This window comes from Oncorhynchus nerka, linkage group LG8 (genome assembly GCF_034236695.1).
Source record: "Oncorhynchus nerka isolate Pitt River linkage group LG8, Oner_Uvic_2.0, whole genome shotgun sequence".
NCBI classification, from domain to species: Eukaryota; Metazoa; Chordata; class Actinopteri; order Salmoniformes; family Salmonidae; genus Oncorhynchus; species Oncorhynchus nerka.
Window position 1 is genome coordinate 23,783,286 of NC_088403.1, and position 17,962 is coordinate 23,801,247.

Consider the following 17,962-nt stretch of genomic DNA (forward strand, 5'->3'; position numbering starts at 1 on the left):
TGTCAGTAGAAATTATTAGGGCTGGGACTTTTTCCTGCTCAGGTATGCAGGAGCTCCTGTGGACCTCGTTTATTTTTTTCAACAAAAAGACTGGAGTTCCTCTACCGTGACCCTTCCAGTAAGGAGACGAGAGACAGGCTCTGGTGAAGTTTTCTTTACCTGCTGGACATTGTTTTCTCAGACTCAGAATATCATCTGTTATTACCTTCTGAGTTGATTGCGTAATGTACTGAGAGACAGACAGGTGTTAACTTGTTCACTGGGAATATCATCACCTTCTTATCATCCTTTATTTGAACATACTGTTCCTTCAGTGAGACACGGAAGGGTAGAATACCTCAGGTGCCCATCTGGTTTTAGAGGAGAACGTTTCAATTCAACATATTGTGTTCGTAAAGCAAATAACTTGAAAGTCAGAGGGCGCTCAATTAATCATGCCCTCCAGCATTGCCTGATATATCAGTGAAATGTTTGAAGTTACCTAATCAAGGTGGTGGTAATAGTGATGTGAAGTGGGTAATTAAAACTGCTGGCCATTTTAGATTTTCATTTAGATTTCATATCAGTCATCAGTCATATTTTTTATGATCATGAGCTGATAATATAGAAGCAGTAATTGTAAAACGAAACATTTAACCCAAACGATCATTTATGAATACACCATTAGTTCTCAGCAGTAGAGTACTGATATAGCAGATATTGGTTGAGCTCTGAAATACATACTGCAAAAACAGTTGTCATCCACAGGTAGAATGGTAGAATGGTGTAATTCTATTTAATAATAGCAGACTCGTTTCTGAAATCGCTTGTTTTTTCCAGTTATTTTCCTTTATTCCCTGCCTTCATCTCAGAGGACAGGCCAACCAAAGCAAAGCCCCTGGATTCCTGAGCAAACCACTATGCTCCTTGGCCCTGGTAGCGAGAGTTTTGAATGTTGTTGTAACTGACATCATGTGACTGACTACACAGAGAACAGAAACTGTTCACTGAGGACAATGGAGAGACGAAGAGAACCCTGAAATGCTATACTGCACTGTAGTCTATTGTATGTGGAGTGGATGTATTTGAAGTGGGCAGATATTGGTGTTTTAGTCTTGTCTGTGATGAAGCTGTCAGACACTTACTGTGTATACAATATGTGGAATGCAGGTGGATTCTAAGACCGAGCATGATGATGATGGAGACGTGGTATTCCTCACAGTAGTGATTGTCTCAGCCACCATCTTTGTCTCTGTGTGAGGTAGCAATAAGCCTGGGGATGAGGTTACGATATGACTATGATGACCATTATGCTAATACTGATGGAGACCATATTGGAAACGACGGTGACTACAACAATGATGATGATGATGATGATGATGATACTGGACAGGTTTTACAGGTTGTAGACCAGCTGCAGCCAGTCTGGTGTCAGCTCTGCCTCAGCCAGTAGCACGGTGAGCGGCAGGCCAGCCACTAACAGAGCAGCCATTCCCTGGGTCTTGATGACTTCCAGATGACAGCCCAGACAGCCTGGCCAGAGGGAACTCAGCACTCAGTCACAGACAGAGAGAGAGGGGGGAGGGCAGAGATAGGGAAGGGGAGGAGAGAGAGAAACAGACAGACAAAGGAAAGGATGAAGCAGTTGAATGTGAAGTGGTTTAGCAGTGCTCCAGTCAGCATTCTTACCTCATTCTCCTGATGGTTGTTGGTACACAACTCTCTCCAGCTGGGGCCTAGCTGGCTGCTGTGATTAGCTGGTGACTGATCCACATTCAGATCCCATTGAGACAGACAGACGACAGTGCAGTGTCAGTGTGTGTGCACTGGGCCGAGAGTCAGCATGATGCATCGGTGGGGTCTACTCATCACTGTGTTCTACTGCCAGCTGTTCCTGGCTGCTGCTCAACACTGGAGGAAAGGTAGGACACCTGAGCACCTCACAGAGCTTCGACTGACTTCAGGTCAGTTTGAGGGGTCTACATAGACACGTTCATAGAAAGTTAATGGTTGTTGTGTAGACGTACTCAGAGCTAGTCGCAATAAGAAGTAATGAACTGCATTTAGGAATCAAAAGAAAAAATAAACTATGGTTATGTATTAAGTATCGTTGTGCGTTATCATAACTGAACGTTTTGCTGCCAAATAGATTATTTAGGTGGAGTTAAGTAGGCTACATTTTTTTATGTAGACTATTTTCTGATGTGTTTGCAGACATTTATGAGATTTTATGTTTTTTTTAAGAAAATACAAATGTTTTGTTTGCTTTGGCAGGGCTGTGGGTGTTAGACTCCTGTATGTATGTGATTGTGTTGATGAGAAGGAGAGAAATGCTATTTTCTGAATATCTTTCGACAGGGAAAAACAACTTCAAGTGCCTCTTTGTAGTTGGGTCCAAACATTTGGATACACATTCATACATTTTCCCTCCCACACACGTCAATGTTTGGTTCCTTGGAAATGTTGACTGCCGAAAATAGGTCCCTCCGAATTAAGGAATGTAGGAGGGTGGATTTACATGTAAATCACTGAATCAGTCACATGATGTTGAACTTGCTTCAGGAAACGCAACTTAGCTCAGGTCTTTGCAGGCAGATGAGATCCAGTCATATACAGTCTTGGCCAAAAGTTTTGAGAATGACACGAATATATGTTTTCACAAAGTTTGCTGCTTCAGTGTCTTGAGATATTTTTGCCATATGATACTATGGAATACTGAAGTATAATTACAAGCATTTTATAAGTGTAAAGTCTTTTATTGACAATAACATGAAGTTGATGCAAGAGTCAATATTTGCAGTGTTGACCCTTATTTTTCAAGACCTCTGCGATCTGACCCTGGCATGCTGTCAATTAACTTCTGGGCCACATCCTGACTGATGGCAGCCCATTCTTGCATAGTCAATGCTTGGAGTTTGTCAGAATTTGTGGGTTTTTGTTTGTCCACCCGCCTCTTGAGGATTGACCACAAGTTCTCAATGGGATTAAGGTCTGGGGAATTTCCTGGCCATGGACCCAAAATATTGATGTTTTGTTCCCCGAGCCACTTACTTATCACTTTTGCCTTATGGCAAGGTGCTCCATCATGCTGGAAAAGGCATTGTTCATCATCAAACTGTTCCTGGATGGTTGGGAGAAGTTCCTATTGGAGGATGTGTTGGTACTATTCTTTATTCATGGCAAAATTGTGAGTGAGCCCACTCCCTTGGCTGAGAAGCAACCCCACACATGAATGGTCTCAGGATGCTTTACTGTTGGCATGACACAGGACTGATGGTAGCGCTCACCTTGTCTTCTCCGGACAAGCTTTTTTCTGGATGTCCCAAACAATCGGAAAGGGGATTCATCAGAGAAAATGACTTTACCCCAGTCCTCAGCAGTCCAATCCCTGTACCTTTTGCAGAATATCAGTCTGTCTCTGAACTTTTTCCTGGAGAAGTGGCTTCTTTGCTGCCCTTCTTGACATCAGGCCATCCTCCAAAAGTCTTCGCCTCACTGTGCATGCAGACGCACTCACACCTGCCTGCTGCCATTCCTGAGCAAACTCTGTACTGGTGGTGCCCCGATCCCACAGCTGAATCAACTTTAGGAGATGGTCCTGGCGCTTGCTGGACTTTCTTGGGCGCCCTGAAGTCTTCGTCACAACAATTGAACCACTTTCCTTGAAGTTCTTGATGATCCGATAAATGGTTGATTTAGGTGCAATCTTACTGGCAGCAATATCCTTGCCTGTGAAGCCCTTTTTGTGCAAAGCAATGATGATGGCATGTGTTTCCTTGCAGGCAACCATGGCTGACAGAGGAAGAACAATGATTCCAAGCACCACCCTCCTTTTGAAGCTTCTGTTATTCAAACTCAATCAGCATGACAGAGTGATCTCCAGCCTTGTCCTCGTCAACACTCACACCTGTGTTAATGAGAGAATCACTGACATGACGTCAGCTGGTCCTTTTGTGGCAGGGCTGAAATGCAGTGGAAATGTTTTTGGGGGGATTCAGTTCATTTGCATGGCAAAGAGGGACTTTGCAATTAATTGCAATTCATCTGATCACTCTTCATAACATTTTGGAGCATATGCATATTGTCATCATACAAACTGAGGCAGCAGACAAAGGAATATCTGTGTCATTCTCAAAACATTTGGCCACGACTGTACATGATGTGACTGTGTGGATACGAGTCTGACATGATCAGATAAAATAACACAAACTTTATTAATCCCAGAGGGGAAACTGGTCTGTCAATCAGTCATGTGTCTCAGTATTCTTTAGGAAAGTATTATTACATCCATGTCATACTAGTACTAAGCTTATCTACTGTATGGCTATTGAACATCAGGTCACTTCTAAAGATCACGTCTGAATATTTAGGATTTGATAGAGGGGACCGACAGTGATTTAGAATTGGGGACAAACTGTAAGTGTAGCCCATGTGACTGTCTCTGGCCCACTGTGTCCCACTGACTGCTGCCACATTCTTCCCCAGCTGTTTTGACTGCAGCAGCTTGGAAGAACATCTGCATGTCTAACTTGATGTATTGTTATCCCTTCAACATTGAGACATATCTTGTCCCATATTTGGAGCTCTCGGGTCTTCGGCCCACTGGGAATGTTCTAATTAGGACATATACTTGCTCCAGAGTGTGTGCATTCTGTGGAAAATATCAGTTTAGACATCACAATGCAAATATGTAAACTGGTTAAGCAAACATCATTCATCAGTTGTAGTATGGCAAATGTTCCTGACGTTGGTTTTGGCTCTGACTTTAATCCAAATAACCATTACTGTAAACCTGGAGGACAGTGACCTCTGGTTTGCCTGCTTTTCTCTAGTCACGACACAATTCCAGCCAAGACCATTTAGCACTGCTTGTAATGAATGGCTTTGTGTTTTCCCCTGGCTCATTGCATGTGCTTAGAGGGAGATTACAAGTTCCCTGCTTGTTTGTGAGGACACAGGGGACAGTGTCCTAGCAAACACTGATTATTTAGTCTAGTGCTACAGTGGGCCGAGAAGCACGAGCGATGATTGGTTTCTTCTAGCTCAGAGCTTTGAAAACGGAGATCTGCTTTCAGAGGTGGGATCATCTACTTTAAACCAGCAACCACTTATTCCATATGTGAGCGGCTAGATTTGGAAACCGAGGCTACTGTGTATCAGACGACTGTGTTGGCCCGCTGAGCTAAAGCCTAGGCATTACACAAGTCTTCAGGTCTCAGGCAAGGTTACACATCACATGGGCAAATCAAATCAAATCCAATTTTATTTGTCACATACACATGGTTAGCAGATGTTAATGCGAGTGTAGCGAAATGCTTGTGCTTCTAGTTCCGACAATGCAGTAATAACCAACAAGTAATCTAGCTAACAATTCCAAAACTACTACCTTATACACACAAGTGTAAGGGGATTAGAATATGTACATAAAGATATATGAGTGAGTGATGGTACAGAGCGGCATAGGCAAGATACAGTAGATGGTATTGAGTGCAGTATATACATATGAGATGAGTATGTAAACAAAGTGGCATAGTTAAAGTGGCTAGTGATACATGTATTACATAAAGATGCAGTAGATGATATAGAGTACAGTATATACATATACATATGAGATGAATAATGTATGGTATGTAAACATTATATTAGGTAGCATTGTTTAAAGTGGCTAGTGATATATTTTACATAATTTCCCATCAATTCCCATTATTAAAGTGGCTGGAGTTGAGTCAGTGTCAATGTCAGTGTGTTGGCAGCAGCCACTCAATGTTAGTGGTGGCTGTTTAACAGTCTGATGGCCTTGAGATAGAAGCTGTTTTTCAGTTTCTCGGTCCCAGCTTTGATGCGCCTTCTGGATGATAGCGGGGTGAACAGGCAGTGGCTCGGGTGGTTGTTGTCCTTGATGATCTTTATGGCCTTCCTGTGACATCGGGTGGTGTAGGTGTCCTGGAGGGCAGGTAGTTTGCCCTCACTACCCTCTGGAGAGCCTTACGGTTGTGGGCGGAGCAGTTGCCTTACCAGGCGGTGATACAGCCCGACAGGATGCTCTCGATTGTGCATCTGTAGAAGTTTGTGAGTGCTTTTGGTGACAAGCCGAATTTCTTCAGCCTCCTGAGGTTGAAGAGGCGCTGCTGCGCCTTCTTCACGATGCTGTCTGTGTGGGTGGACCAATTCAGTTTGTCTGTGATGTGTACGCCGAGGAACTTAAAACTTACTACCCTCTCCACTACTGTCCCATCAATGTGGATAGGGGGGTGTTCCCTCTGCTGTTTCCTGAAGTCCACAATCATCTCCTTAGTTTTGTTGACGTTGAGTGTGAGGTTATTTTCCTGACACCACACTCCGAGGGCCCTCACCTCCTCCCTGTAGGCCGTCTCGTCGTTGTTGGTAATCAAGCCTACCACTGTTGTGTCGTCCGCAAACTTGATGATTGAGTTGGAGGCGTGCGTGGCCACGCAGTCGTGGGTGAACAGGGAGTACAAGAGAGGGCTGAGAATGCACCCTTGTGGGGCTCCAGTGTTGAGGATCAGCGAGGTGGAGATGTTGTTTCCTACCCTCACCACCTGGAGGCGTCCCGTCAGTAAGTCCGGGACCCAGTTGCACAGGGCGGGGGTCTCGAGCTTAATGACGGGTTTGGAGGGCACTATGGTGTTAAATGCCGAGCTGTAGTCGATGAACAGCATTCTCACATAGGCATTCCTCTTGTCCAGATGGGTTAGGGCAGTGTGCAGTGTGGTTGAGATTGCATCGTCTGTGGACCTATTTGGGCGGTAAGCAAATTGGAGTGGGTCTAGGGTGTCAGGTAGGGTGGAGGTGATATGGTCCTTGACGAGTCTCTCAAAGCACTTCATGATGACGGAAGTGAGTGCTACAGGGCGATAGTCGTTTAGCTCAGTTACCTTAGCTTTCTTGGGAACAGGAACAATGGTGGCCCTTTTGAAGCAACAGACTGGGATAGGGATTGATTGAATATGTCCGTAAACACACCAGCCAGCTGGTCTGCACATGCTCTGAGGGCGCGGCTGGGGATGCCGTCTGGGCCTGCAGCCTTGTGAGGGTTGACACGTTTAAATGTTTTCCTCACGTCGGCTGCAGTGAAGGAGAGTCCGCATGTTTTAGTTGCGTCGGCTGCAGTGAAGGAGAGTCCGCATGTTTTAGTTGCAGGCCGTGTCAGTGGCACTGTATTGTCCTCAAAGCGGGCAAAAAAGTTATTTAGTCTGCCTGGGAGCAAGACATCCTGGTCCGTGACTGGGCTGGTTTTCTTTTTGTAATCCGTGATTGACTGTAGACCCTGCCACATACCTCTTGTGTCTGAGCCGTTGAATTGAGATTCTACTTTGTCTCTATACTGATGCTTAGCTTGTTTGATTGCCTTGCGGAGGGAATAGTTACACTGTTTGTATTCGGTCATGTTTCCGGTCACCTTGCCCTGATTAAAAGCAGTGGTTCGGGCTTTCAGTTTCACACGAATGCTGCCATCAATCCACGGTTTCTGGTTTGGGAATGTTTTAATCGTTGCTATGGGAACGACATCTTCAACGCACGTTCTAATGAACTGGCTCACCGAATCAGCGTATTCGTCAATGTTGTTGTCTGACGCAATACGAAACATATCCCAGTCCACGTGATGGAAGCAGTCTTGGAGTGTGGAATCAGATTGGTCGGACCAGCGTTGAACAGACCTCAGCGCGGGAGCTTCTTGTTTTAGTTTCTGTCTGTAGGCAGGGATCAACAAAATGGAGTCGTGGTCAGCTTTTCCGAAAGGAGGGCGGGGCAGGGCCTTATATGAGTCGCAGAAGTTAGAATAGCAGTGATCCAAGGTTTTTCCAGCCCTGGTTGCGCAATCGATATGCTGATAAAATTTAGGGAGTCTTGTTTTCAGATTAGCCTTGTTAAAATCCCCAGCTACAATGAATGCAGCCTCCGGATAAATGGATTCCAGTTTGCAAAGAGTCAAATAAAGTTTTTTCAGAGCCATCGATGTGTCTGCTTGGGGGGGAATATATACGGCTGTGATTATAATCGAAGAGAATTCCCTTGGAAGATAATGCGGTCGACATTTGATTGTGAGGAATTCTAAATCAGGTGAACAGAAGGACTTGAGTACCTGTATGTTGTTATGATCACACCACGTCACGTCAACCATGAAGCATACGCCCCCGCCCCTCTTCTTACCAGAAAGATGTTTGTTTCTGTCGGCGCGATGCGTGGAGAAACCCGCTGGCTGCACCGATTCCGATAGCGTCTCTCCAGTGAGCCATGTTTCCGTGAAGCAAAGAACGTTACAGTCTCTGATGTCCCTCTGGAATGCTACCCTTGCTCGGATTTCATCAACCTTGTTGTCAATAGACTGGACATTGGCGAGAAGAATGCTAGGGAGTGGTGCACGATGTGCCCGTCTCCGGAGTCTGACCAGATGACCGCTCCGTTTCCCCCTTTTACGAAGTCGTTTTTTTGGGTCGCCGGCTGGGATCCATTCCGTTGTCCTGGGTGAAAGGCAGTACACAGGATCCGCTTCGCGAAAGTCATATTCTTGGTCGTACTGATGGTGAGTTGACGCTGCTCTTATGTTCAGTAGTTCTTCTCGACTGTATGTAATGAAACCTAAGATGACCTGGGGTAGTAATGTAAGAAATAACACGTAAAAAAACAAAAAACTGCATAGTTTCCTAGGAACGCGAAGCGAGGCGGCCATCTCTGTCGGCGCCGGAAACATAGATGTTTCTTTGTGTTGCTGTTGTTCTGCTGAGGTGAAAAGAAGGTTCCCTCCTGTTCTTCACTTCTGACTCGAGCTTAACACAGTGGACTCAACTCATCATCTGTGTGTGTGGAATTCCAGCTCCACCTACCTCCATTTATAGATACACACTGGAAGGATTCAGGAAAGGATGTGCTCCTGGATGAAAGTCAACATTGGGGCTTAGGCTTTCCAGTACATACTGGATGAGTATCTCACTTGGATGCACAGTAGCACATATCAGCCCAAATCTGGGTGAAAATGATGACGGCGGTGTCTGGCATTCCTCACAGCTGCTGTATGTATGGCACCTGTGCAACTAGTGGTGGAAGCCATAAAAATGGCTGGCTGGTTGGAGCAGCCATTTTGGAGCTAATATCTCCACAGGGGTACAGCATCAACATTAACATCAAACGATTCATGGGAAATGAAGCATGGAAATGAACCTCATAGACCTCATAACCTCACTGTTCACACCGGCTCTGTGCCAATAAAAGTTGTTGTCCCTATGGGTGTGTTCTGTATGCTTATACATTCCAACGCTGCTTCTTTAACCCTGTTTCTGAATGGGGAGAATAGGGCAAGTGTTGTCCCATCGAGAGTGTGAGGCGTACAGTGGAGGGGGGCTGGGAATAGCAAGACCTGATCTTGGATCAGAATCCAAATGGAGTACAGTCGGAGAACAGTGGAATTGTGCTGGGTGTCAGTTGACCAGGAGCTGATTCCTGATCGGTTTCCATAAAGAGGGCCAATGTTTAAACTATGATCCTCATTAAACTCAGTGAGCCTATATTTCTCTTGGCTCAAACAGCAGATTACTGTACAGTGATTGGATATCTGGCTTAGTAACAAGAGCACATTCTACAGTAGTAGAGAACTGAGCAAGCTCAGAAAGAATGTCACTCTCCGACAGGTGTTGTATCTATGAGATAATGAGTAAGCTATGGTGTGAGGTATGGATAAACAGTAGCCCCCCGTGTGCTGTGTTTCATAAAGCTAAGTTACAACCGCATTTAACTCTGAACTGTTGAGAGGACAACTTATTTTACCCATAGCCACGCTGCGTTCCTACCATGACCTTTCTGTTCTGTCCAGGGCCCAGGCATTCCTCAGACAGACTGAAGCACTGCATGATCGATGGTCTGTTTGTGTCCATTTCATACATGCTCCGACTTCCAATCAAGCTTCTTATTTGGACCTTGTCTGTCTGTACCTGACCCTTCAACCCAAAAGCACATGGCCCTGTACTTTCAACACACAGTCGGAGTTCCTGCCAGGTATTCAGGGATGTAATGGAAAAGAAAGCAAATAAGGTATTGAGGGAGAGATGCTGTTGCACCAGACTTTCTTTGGGTTGGGCTGGGTCATCTCTAGGTCATGTTAACAACATTTCTCAACGTGTCATATTTTTCTGTTGCGGTCAAATACTTGACCACAAGAATGTCTCTATGTACTGCAGCTGCCTCTCAAACTGGTGAAGGGTATTATCATGTCACTACTGTGACTCCTGCCTCAAATCATCCCCTCACTGTTCAGAAGCCACTCAGAGTAATGCAGAGGGAACCCTGTTAAAAGAAGCCCATTAGTCCCATTATCTCACTTAATGTTAATGTTAATTTTGAGAGATTAGACGAGTCCTTTGTAGATATAATAACGACCACATCTCCCTTACAGGTCAAAGAATAGGTGTGAAGGAGGTGGTTCAGCGAATGATCTCATCTGAGATCAGAATACCTGCCTTAGCTGCATTTAGCTCAGGAGCTGCCTTTAGCTCAGCAGTCTTGTGGTATGCAAGGGACCATGGTTGGAACCCAGTTGGTAAGCTTGTGTCCAGGTGTTTCTCTGCTTCTGCTCCTGGTTAGCTCCCATTATAAATGACAGAGCTGCCTTAGTCTGCAGTTCTGAAGGCTGAGAGAGGGTTTTTATAAGGAGCAGACCACAGCTCCTGAACTCTCAGGCCTGCTGCGGCACATATGCCCTGACACTTTGAAATCTGACCGCCCTACCCTATAGCCTATGCCCTATAGACACACCTGGCTCTTTGAAAAGAGGGGGCATCTATAAAGTGGGACATACCAGCGATTACCGGTGTCAGAGGTTAAAAGGTTTTCACCCGGTTTCACATAGGGACATCTGCTGCAGTTTACACCCTAGTTGTCTCCCACAAACCTGGGACTCGATAGTTTAACCTACGTAGACATGTTTACAGTATGTAGTAAGTGTAGGATTTTACATGACCAAGAGCCACTGTGTCAATGTATTTGACTATATTGTATACTGTATGCCACTGCGTAAATACTGCAACATGTGTTGTGTTTGACTGACCTCCTGGTCACAACAACAGCAACCATATTCATTTGCTCAACGGGAAATTCTGGATCTATTGTATTTCAGGACTTCTTTTGGTTTGCTTTTGGTTTACTGAGTCATTCAACTACTCAAAATGCTATCTCTCCTCTTCTCACTTTCTCTCCCCTTTCTATTTAGCCCTTTACCCATCAGCCTTTAGAGTGAAGCGTGGCACACACTCACTGGTCAACCCCACCTTCCAGAACTCTGTGGAAGATGTTAACCTGCTGTTTGAGGTGAGTCGACAATAGCCATCTCTGCTTAAATTACATTAATGAGCATAAAGGGGATTTAATTCATTGTGAATTTTACATGGAAACAAGAAGATTGTTGTCAGGTCAAGTTAAATCTTCCACAAATGTAAAGTTTTATTACAGGCTCTCAGTCTGTAACAGTCTGGCTCTTCTCTCCGACCCACAATGGATCATCCAGAGACCCTCCTCTCAGATCATTTCGTCTTTAATACTTAATATTGTTCTGACATTGAATTCCATATCCCAGAGGCCCCTGCTTCTTCTCGTTGTTGAGCCAGACCATATCCACTGTGGGCACAACCCAGATTCATTCACACATACTACAGTTGGTATGTTGGAGCCCAAGAAGCAAACATTATGTCTGGACATATACTGCTCAACCATCCACCGCTCTGATGTTTGAGTGGAAAACATGGACACAGAGGTCATAGGTTATTGAATCTTTGTGAATCTTGTGGGGTAGCGGCAAAACATGTTGCATCAGAATCAATACTACTCAAGCTTTTATATTCACCATTGCTTCTAAATAAAATATCTTAGGCATAACAAGTCAAAAATAGCTGAAAGCTCATCTCTTCTGCTTTTGGGAAGAATTCTTAACTTTCAGAAACTCTGTTAGTTACTTAAGTGAGTTGTAGGTCGCATAGGGGCCCCTTTCTCCATACTGTAGCAAACTCTTATATCAGTCCTTGTCGGTGTCAAATCTCAAATCTTAAATCGACCCCTAGACCCTGCACTTATGGAGATCTGAGAGTGTATAGGGTCTAAGGGTTGATTTGGAATTGGGCATTACAGTATGGGAAGAGGCTACATTTCTACTGTTTGTTATGACAGAACTCAGAACATCGCTGAGCAAACAACAGAAACCAAGAAGTGCGTGTGGAGTAAGCAAAGTTGGAGAGCTCTTGTCTTCAGCAGTGGGCCTATGTGTGTAGGTGTGTGTATCTCCTCAGAGTTCCATTCAGAGAGAGAGAAGTGAAAGTTAGATGTATTGAATGTTTGACTCCTCTTCTCCTACAAATTGAAGAGCTGAAACATTTCCTGTTTGATGTGAATCTTGTGGGTACCACCGCTCGTTGTGCCGCAGGGAAATGGAGGTCGGAGGTGGGAAGGGCCGAGGCAGAGAAGCTGTAGGCAAAGTGAACCGTCCTCATGGCTTCAAACTTTCTGAATTTCATACAGTTGAACTTGGGCAACGAGAGTCATGGTTGGAGCAGGAACGTAGTTTTGACCTGCTGGGAAAGGGAAACTGAAGCCTCAGTCAGCAGTCATCATCAGTAGCAGTGTGTGGGTCAAATCACTGGGGAAATCAAGCCAGGAAAAAGCCATATTACAAACTGTGTTGTGAGAATTTATTTGTCTGCTCTATGACCTGTTAGTTCATATGCCTTGCCACCGTGATATAGTGATATATAAGCCTGAGGCCGAGTCGATAAGAAGACACAGTGGCAGAATAAATTCAAACACACATTTGTTTCATCACAAAACCGGAGAGCATCATCTGTCAGGTGAAGTCCAGAAAACATATTGAATGTAACCAACAGTTACATGAACTACAGCATCGTCAAGCAAAATAATGTTTCTGGAGTTTTCAGACTACTTAACAACTATTGATTTAGAACCGCGGAGAGTTACTGCAAGCCACAAAGAAAACAGGAGCTGCCTCCACTATTCCAGCACCATTTCAACTTCAACATTTCAACATTATCAAACCACCTACTGTATGCTTAGTCTAATACAGTGACAACTCAAATACACCAAAAACAATCTAGTCCAATCAACGTAATGTGGAGTACAGCAAGTCAGCCACCAGGGGGAGACTCGTCAAGGCCTGGTGACAGACGGTGTATACATCACGAGGCGATGGCTCCATCTGCTGGACGTGTCAGGTCTCGACAGGTTCTCCGGACAGGATTAATTGGGGCTGATTGGGAGTTGGTGAGTAATCAAGGGCTGATTGCTCACCAGCTGTGCAAGGTCCATATAGCTACCAGAAGGGCAGCACACAGGGAGAGTGGGGGAAGAAAGGACTCCTGTATAGGTGGGGATGGGGGGGAAGAAAGGACTCCTGTATAGGTGGGGATGGGGGAAGAAAGGACTCCTGTATATGTGGGGGTGGGGGAAGAAAGGACTAATGTATAGGTGGGGATGGGGGAAGAAAGGACTCCTGTATAGTTGGGTATGGGGGAAGAAAGGACTTCTGTATAGGTGGGGATGGGGGAAGAAAGGACTCCTGTATAGGTGGGGATGGGGGAAGAAAGGACTCCTGTATAGGTGGGGATGGGGGAAGAAAGGACTCCTGTATAGGTGGGGATGGGGGAAGAAAGGACTCCTGTATAGGTGGGGATGGGGGAAGAAAGGACTCCTGTATAGGTGGGGATGGGGGAAGAAAGGACTCCTGTATAGGTGGGGATGGGGGGAAGAAAGGACTCCTGTATAGTTGGGGATGGGGGAAGAAAGGACTCCTGTATAGGTGGGGATGGGGGAAGAAAGGACTCCTGTATAGGTGGGGATGGGGGAAGAAAGGACTCCTGTATAGTTGGGGATGGGGGAAGAAAGGACTCCTGTATAGGTGGGGATGGGGAGAAGAAAGGACTTCTGTATAGGTGGGGATGGGGGAAGAAAGGACTCCTGTATAGGTGGGGATGGGGGAAGAAAGGACTCCTGTATATGTGGGGGTGGGGGGAAGAAAGGACTAATGTATAGGTGGGGATGGGGGGAAGAAAGGACTCCTGTATAGTTGGGTATGGGGGAAGAAAGGACTTCTGTATAGGTGGGGATGGGGGAAGAAAGGACTTCTGTATAGTTGGGGATGGGGGAAGAAAGGACTCCTGTATAGGTGGGGATGGGGGAAGAAAGGACTCCTGTATAGGTGGGGATGGGGGAAGAAAGGACTCCTGTAAAGGTGGGGATGGGGGAAGAAAGGACTCCTGTATAGGTGGGGATGGGGGAAGAAAGGACTCCTGTATAGTTGAGGATGGGGGGAAGAAAGGACTCCTGTATAGGTGGGGAGGGGGGGAAGAAAGGACTCCTGTATAGGTGGGGAGGGGGGGAGAAAGGACTCCTGTATAGGTGGGGATGGTTACAGAGGTAACAGGAGTGAGTGCAGTTGTGATCCCGACAGGATACAGCAAGACCTGGAGCCCAGAAGACGGTATCCCGGAGAGGGTCTCATAGGGGAGACCTTTTCTTTTTGATGTATTATTTAAATAAACACCCTTGAAACCGAGTTTATCCTACCCTGTCCGTGTCTAATCTGTGTAAATGTCTTGACCAAACCCCCTGGTCTTCCATAAGTAAGCTAAATATGATGTGGCTTCCCATGGTTCTGATTTCTGTGTGAGTGTGTGTGTGTGTGTGTGTGTGTGTGTGTGTGTGTGTGTGTGTGTGTGTGTGTGTGTGCGTGTGCGTGTGCGTGTGCGTGTGCGCGTGCGTGCGTGCGTGCGTGCAAGTAGAAAAACACATGGACTCACCCTACTTGTAGAGAAATGCCAATGCCATCCTCCTCTCTTTCATGTTGACGAAATGGTCTATACAGTACATGCTTTTATTTTTTTGTTGTCCCAGGCTACCTAGCTAAAATGCTTACTCGCTCGCCTAACTTCATCCTCTCAGGTCAAGGGCACAATGTATGAATTTATCATTGGATCAGAATCGCAGTTATAATAATTTGACAGTATGATGAATTAAGTAAAACAAGTCCAAATCCCTTTCTCCATCGATTGCTAATTTAGGAAAGGGCCAATTTTAGCTAGCTAGCAAGCCACCGGAGGACAACAACACAATGAAATGTGACAATTGAAGTTGTTTTTTGTCAATGATGTTTGGGTCTCAATGTGATAGGAGTGAAGCCAAATCCAAACTGGCTTCCCCTGAGACTTTCTTTTGGTGCGCCAAGACCATTAACAGTTTAGCTCAACACTGATTGGCTAATATTTTATCATTTTTATCAAGGGAGGCCAAATGCCAAACAGCTTTTGACCAGACATCATCAGATAGATGGCCTACACATACAGAGAGAAAGGGGCACAGTTTCACTCGCTCTAATGCTTTCTCCCCCGGTGAGATACATTCCGCCTCTTGCGAACTGAAGTAAAATTCTCAAAGACCGAGATGAAAGAGTTTTTTAAATTACACTTTTTTCTTTGACAATTTTTTGGGGGGAAGCCTGGCTTCCATTGGCATCCATGAATACATGCCAACGGGAGTCAGGTTACTCAAGGAAAACTGTCCCTCTATCCATGGAAGGAACAGAAACTTCTTTTTAAGGTCTTAATTATTGAGTGTTTAGTCTGATTCAACAGAGGAATAAGGCAGCAAACATATTTTGTAATGTATTGTAGGACCCCTACTGGTAAGAGCTTGACTTGTATTCCAGTTATACCATTGGTTTTTATGAGGTGAGTTTCACCATGACTCTGTTGGGAAATCGCTCTGTTGATCGAATCATTCAATCAGTCAATTGATTAAATCAATCAAACAATCTCAGAACATGAAGGTATTGAGATGACAGATGGACATATGAAAAGTGGATCTGACAGAACATGTAAAGAATCTGATACAACTGTGTCTGTCTTCTAGATCCTGCTGGCAGGCCTGCAGATCGAGGGTGAGGACAAGCCCTTCGTAATCCCAGACAAGGAGTTGGCGTCTCTGAGGAGGGTCCAAAAGCTGGAGGTTATCTGTGAGGACGTCCTGCCCAAGAGACTATCCGAGATCAGACGTCTGACCTCCCACCTGTCCCAGCGCAGAGGTGCCCTGAGCAGGGAGGACTTTGAGCGCACAGTGCTCACTATGGTGTACACTGCCCAGACTCTGGCTCATACCACCTCCCAACACCAGAAGGCGCTGTGGGGAGACGCCCTGCTGCAGCTGTTCAGGGCCATACAAGAAGATCTGACGCCCCCACCCAGGACACCTCAGCACTAGTGTTATGGACATGTGGACACATTATTTTAGATAATATAATATACTGATTATTTTATACTGTAACACAAGAGAATTTGAAGGATGTTTTCTATTGTATTCTGTTGTATTGTATTATCAAAATGACTGTTCTGATAATGTAATATGTTTGGTTATGATCAAATGTTATGATCTAATCAATTTGCAAGGAGGATGTGGGAAAAGGAGGGATGTGAACTATATCTTGTTCATGTTCTATCTATTGGATTCCGCCTTGTTCCAGGACTTCAGATGTAATCAAACATTTTAAATATTTTATCAGTCACTCTGTCATCATGATTCATAACAGGTCTTTATCAAATCTTCTGTCATAATCTTCTCAGCTGTTTATCACAATCACATAATCTTTCCCAGCTCAGTCCTATGGCGAAAAGGAGCTTCGGATGAAGACAGGGGTATCAATTTGCTCAGCTTATTTCTCTGTAATTGATCTTATAATAAAATAATGATCAATATTTTTAAACTGTACCATAGTTATGGCCATGTTATGATCCAACCTATCCTGATGCAGTAAAAACATATATTTATGCAAAACCTTTTTGACTGCAGACCCATTATATATTTTTTGATTATCTGGATTCACAGGTTTTACGCACCAACAAGACTTTTTGGAGAGCACTATGGTCCTCTTTTGATATGGCCTTGTTATGAATATGTACAAATGAGGGATATGGCTATAGAATGTTCACTCACATTTGCAAAAAACGTGGGGAGGGATTTGCCTCAGTCCCAACCTGTTTTTATTTTGGAAGTAGAGGATGTTAGCTGCTCTAGCCTGCAGGGAGGATGTTAAGCTCTCCTGGTGGTCACACATAATGGCAGGGGTGAGTCCAAGCCCCATGCTCCGAGTAGAGCCCACTAGAGCCCTCATTGATGAGCAACTACAGATTGTGGTGAAGAATGTTTTTCCCACCGCTCTGAGGGTGGGAGGCGTTCTGCCATTATGCCAGTGATGAAACGGGGACGGACAAAGGCAAGAACAACTATGTTTTTGGGCTTGTGTTCCTACTTGTTGTTTTGCCAGATGTTACTATTTATGTTTGTCATACTTCATGCAAAGATATATTTTTTTAAAGTACAGTATTTTGACTTGTTAATCAACTTTACAAATTGCTATAGTAAAGCAACTGAGTTGTGTTATTGTACTGTATCGTGTGTGAAGTTGCTGAGGACATCCGTTTCTGCGGTTCTTATGTGGGCTTAGAATCCATGGGCTTACTGTGGATCATGAGGCCAGTGTCTGGCAGTGAAACAGGACTCACACACACACACACACACACACACACACACACACACACCAAATTACATAAGATATGCCTCTGCTCCAGCATGAATTCTGAATTATTTTCAGTTAGCTCTCCCTACATAGTTGATTGTTTCTTTTCTCTCTGTAATACTGTAAACAATTATTTTACAGATGCTCTGTAGACACAACCCTATTTTCCAACATATGTTTTGATAATTCAGCCCAGATGTATGGAGTGTATAAGTGCCAGTCATGTTTTCTCTTTGAGATTGTCCCTTGTGTTTTAACCTATTCTAAAGCAAGGTATCTTTCAGACTGCATTGTATGCACACTATACTGTATGTATTTGTACAGTAAGGAACTGACATGTGTGTGGACCTCTTTTTTGACCCCATAGGTCAGGAGGTTAAAGTGTTCGTTACTGATGGTCATTGG

General features: G+C 44.7%; 1 protein-coding gene across 2 annotated transcripts; it reads left to right on the top strand.

Annotated features, from left to right (window-relative positions):
- The first annotated feature begins 1,584 nt into the window (after positions 1-1,584).
- On the top strand, positions 1,585-17,426 carry LOC115132985 (protein FAM180A-like). 2 transcript variants are annotated; one of them, XM_029665763.2, is made up of 3 exons: positions 1,585-1,943; positions 11,201-11,298; positions 15,898-17,426. In XM_029665763.2, the coding sequence occupies exons 1-3, from the start codon at positions 1,823-1,825 to the stop codon at positions 16,243-16,245; spliced, it is 567 nt and encodes a 188-aa protein (XP_029521623.1). In that variant the 5' UTR covers positions 1,585-1,822; the 3' UTR covers positions 16,246-17,426. The 2 variants fall into 2 exon arrangements, with proteins under 2 accessions (XP_029521623.1, XP_029521624.1); XM_029665764.2 differs by having other exon boundaries at positions 1,591-1,901.
- Positions 17,427-17,962: the final 536 nt, after the last annotated feature.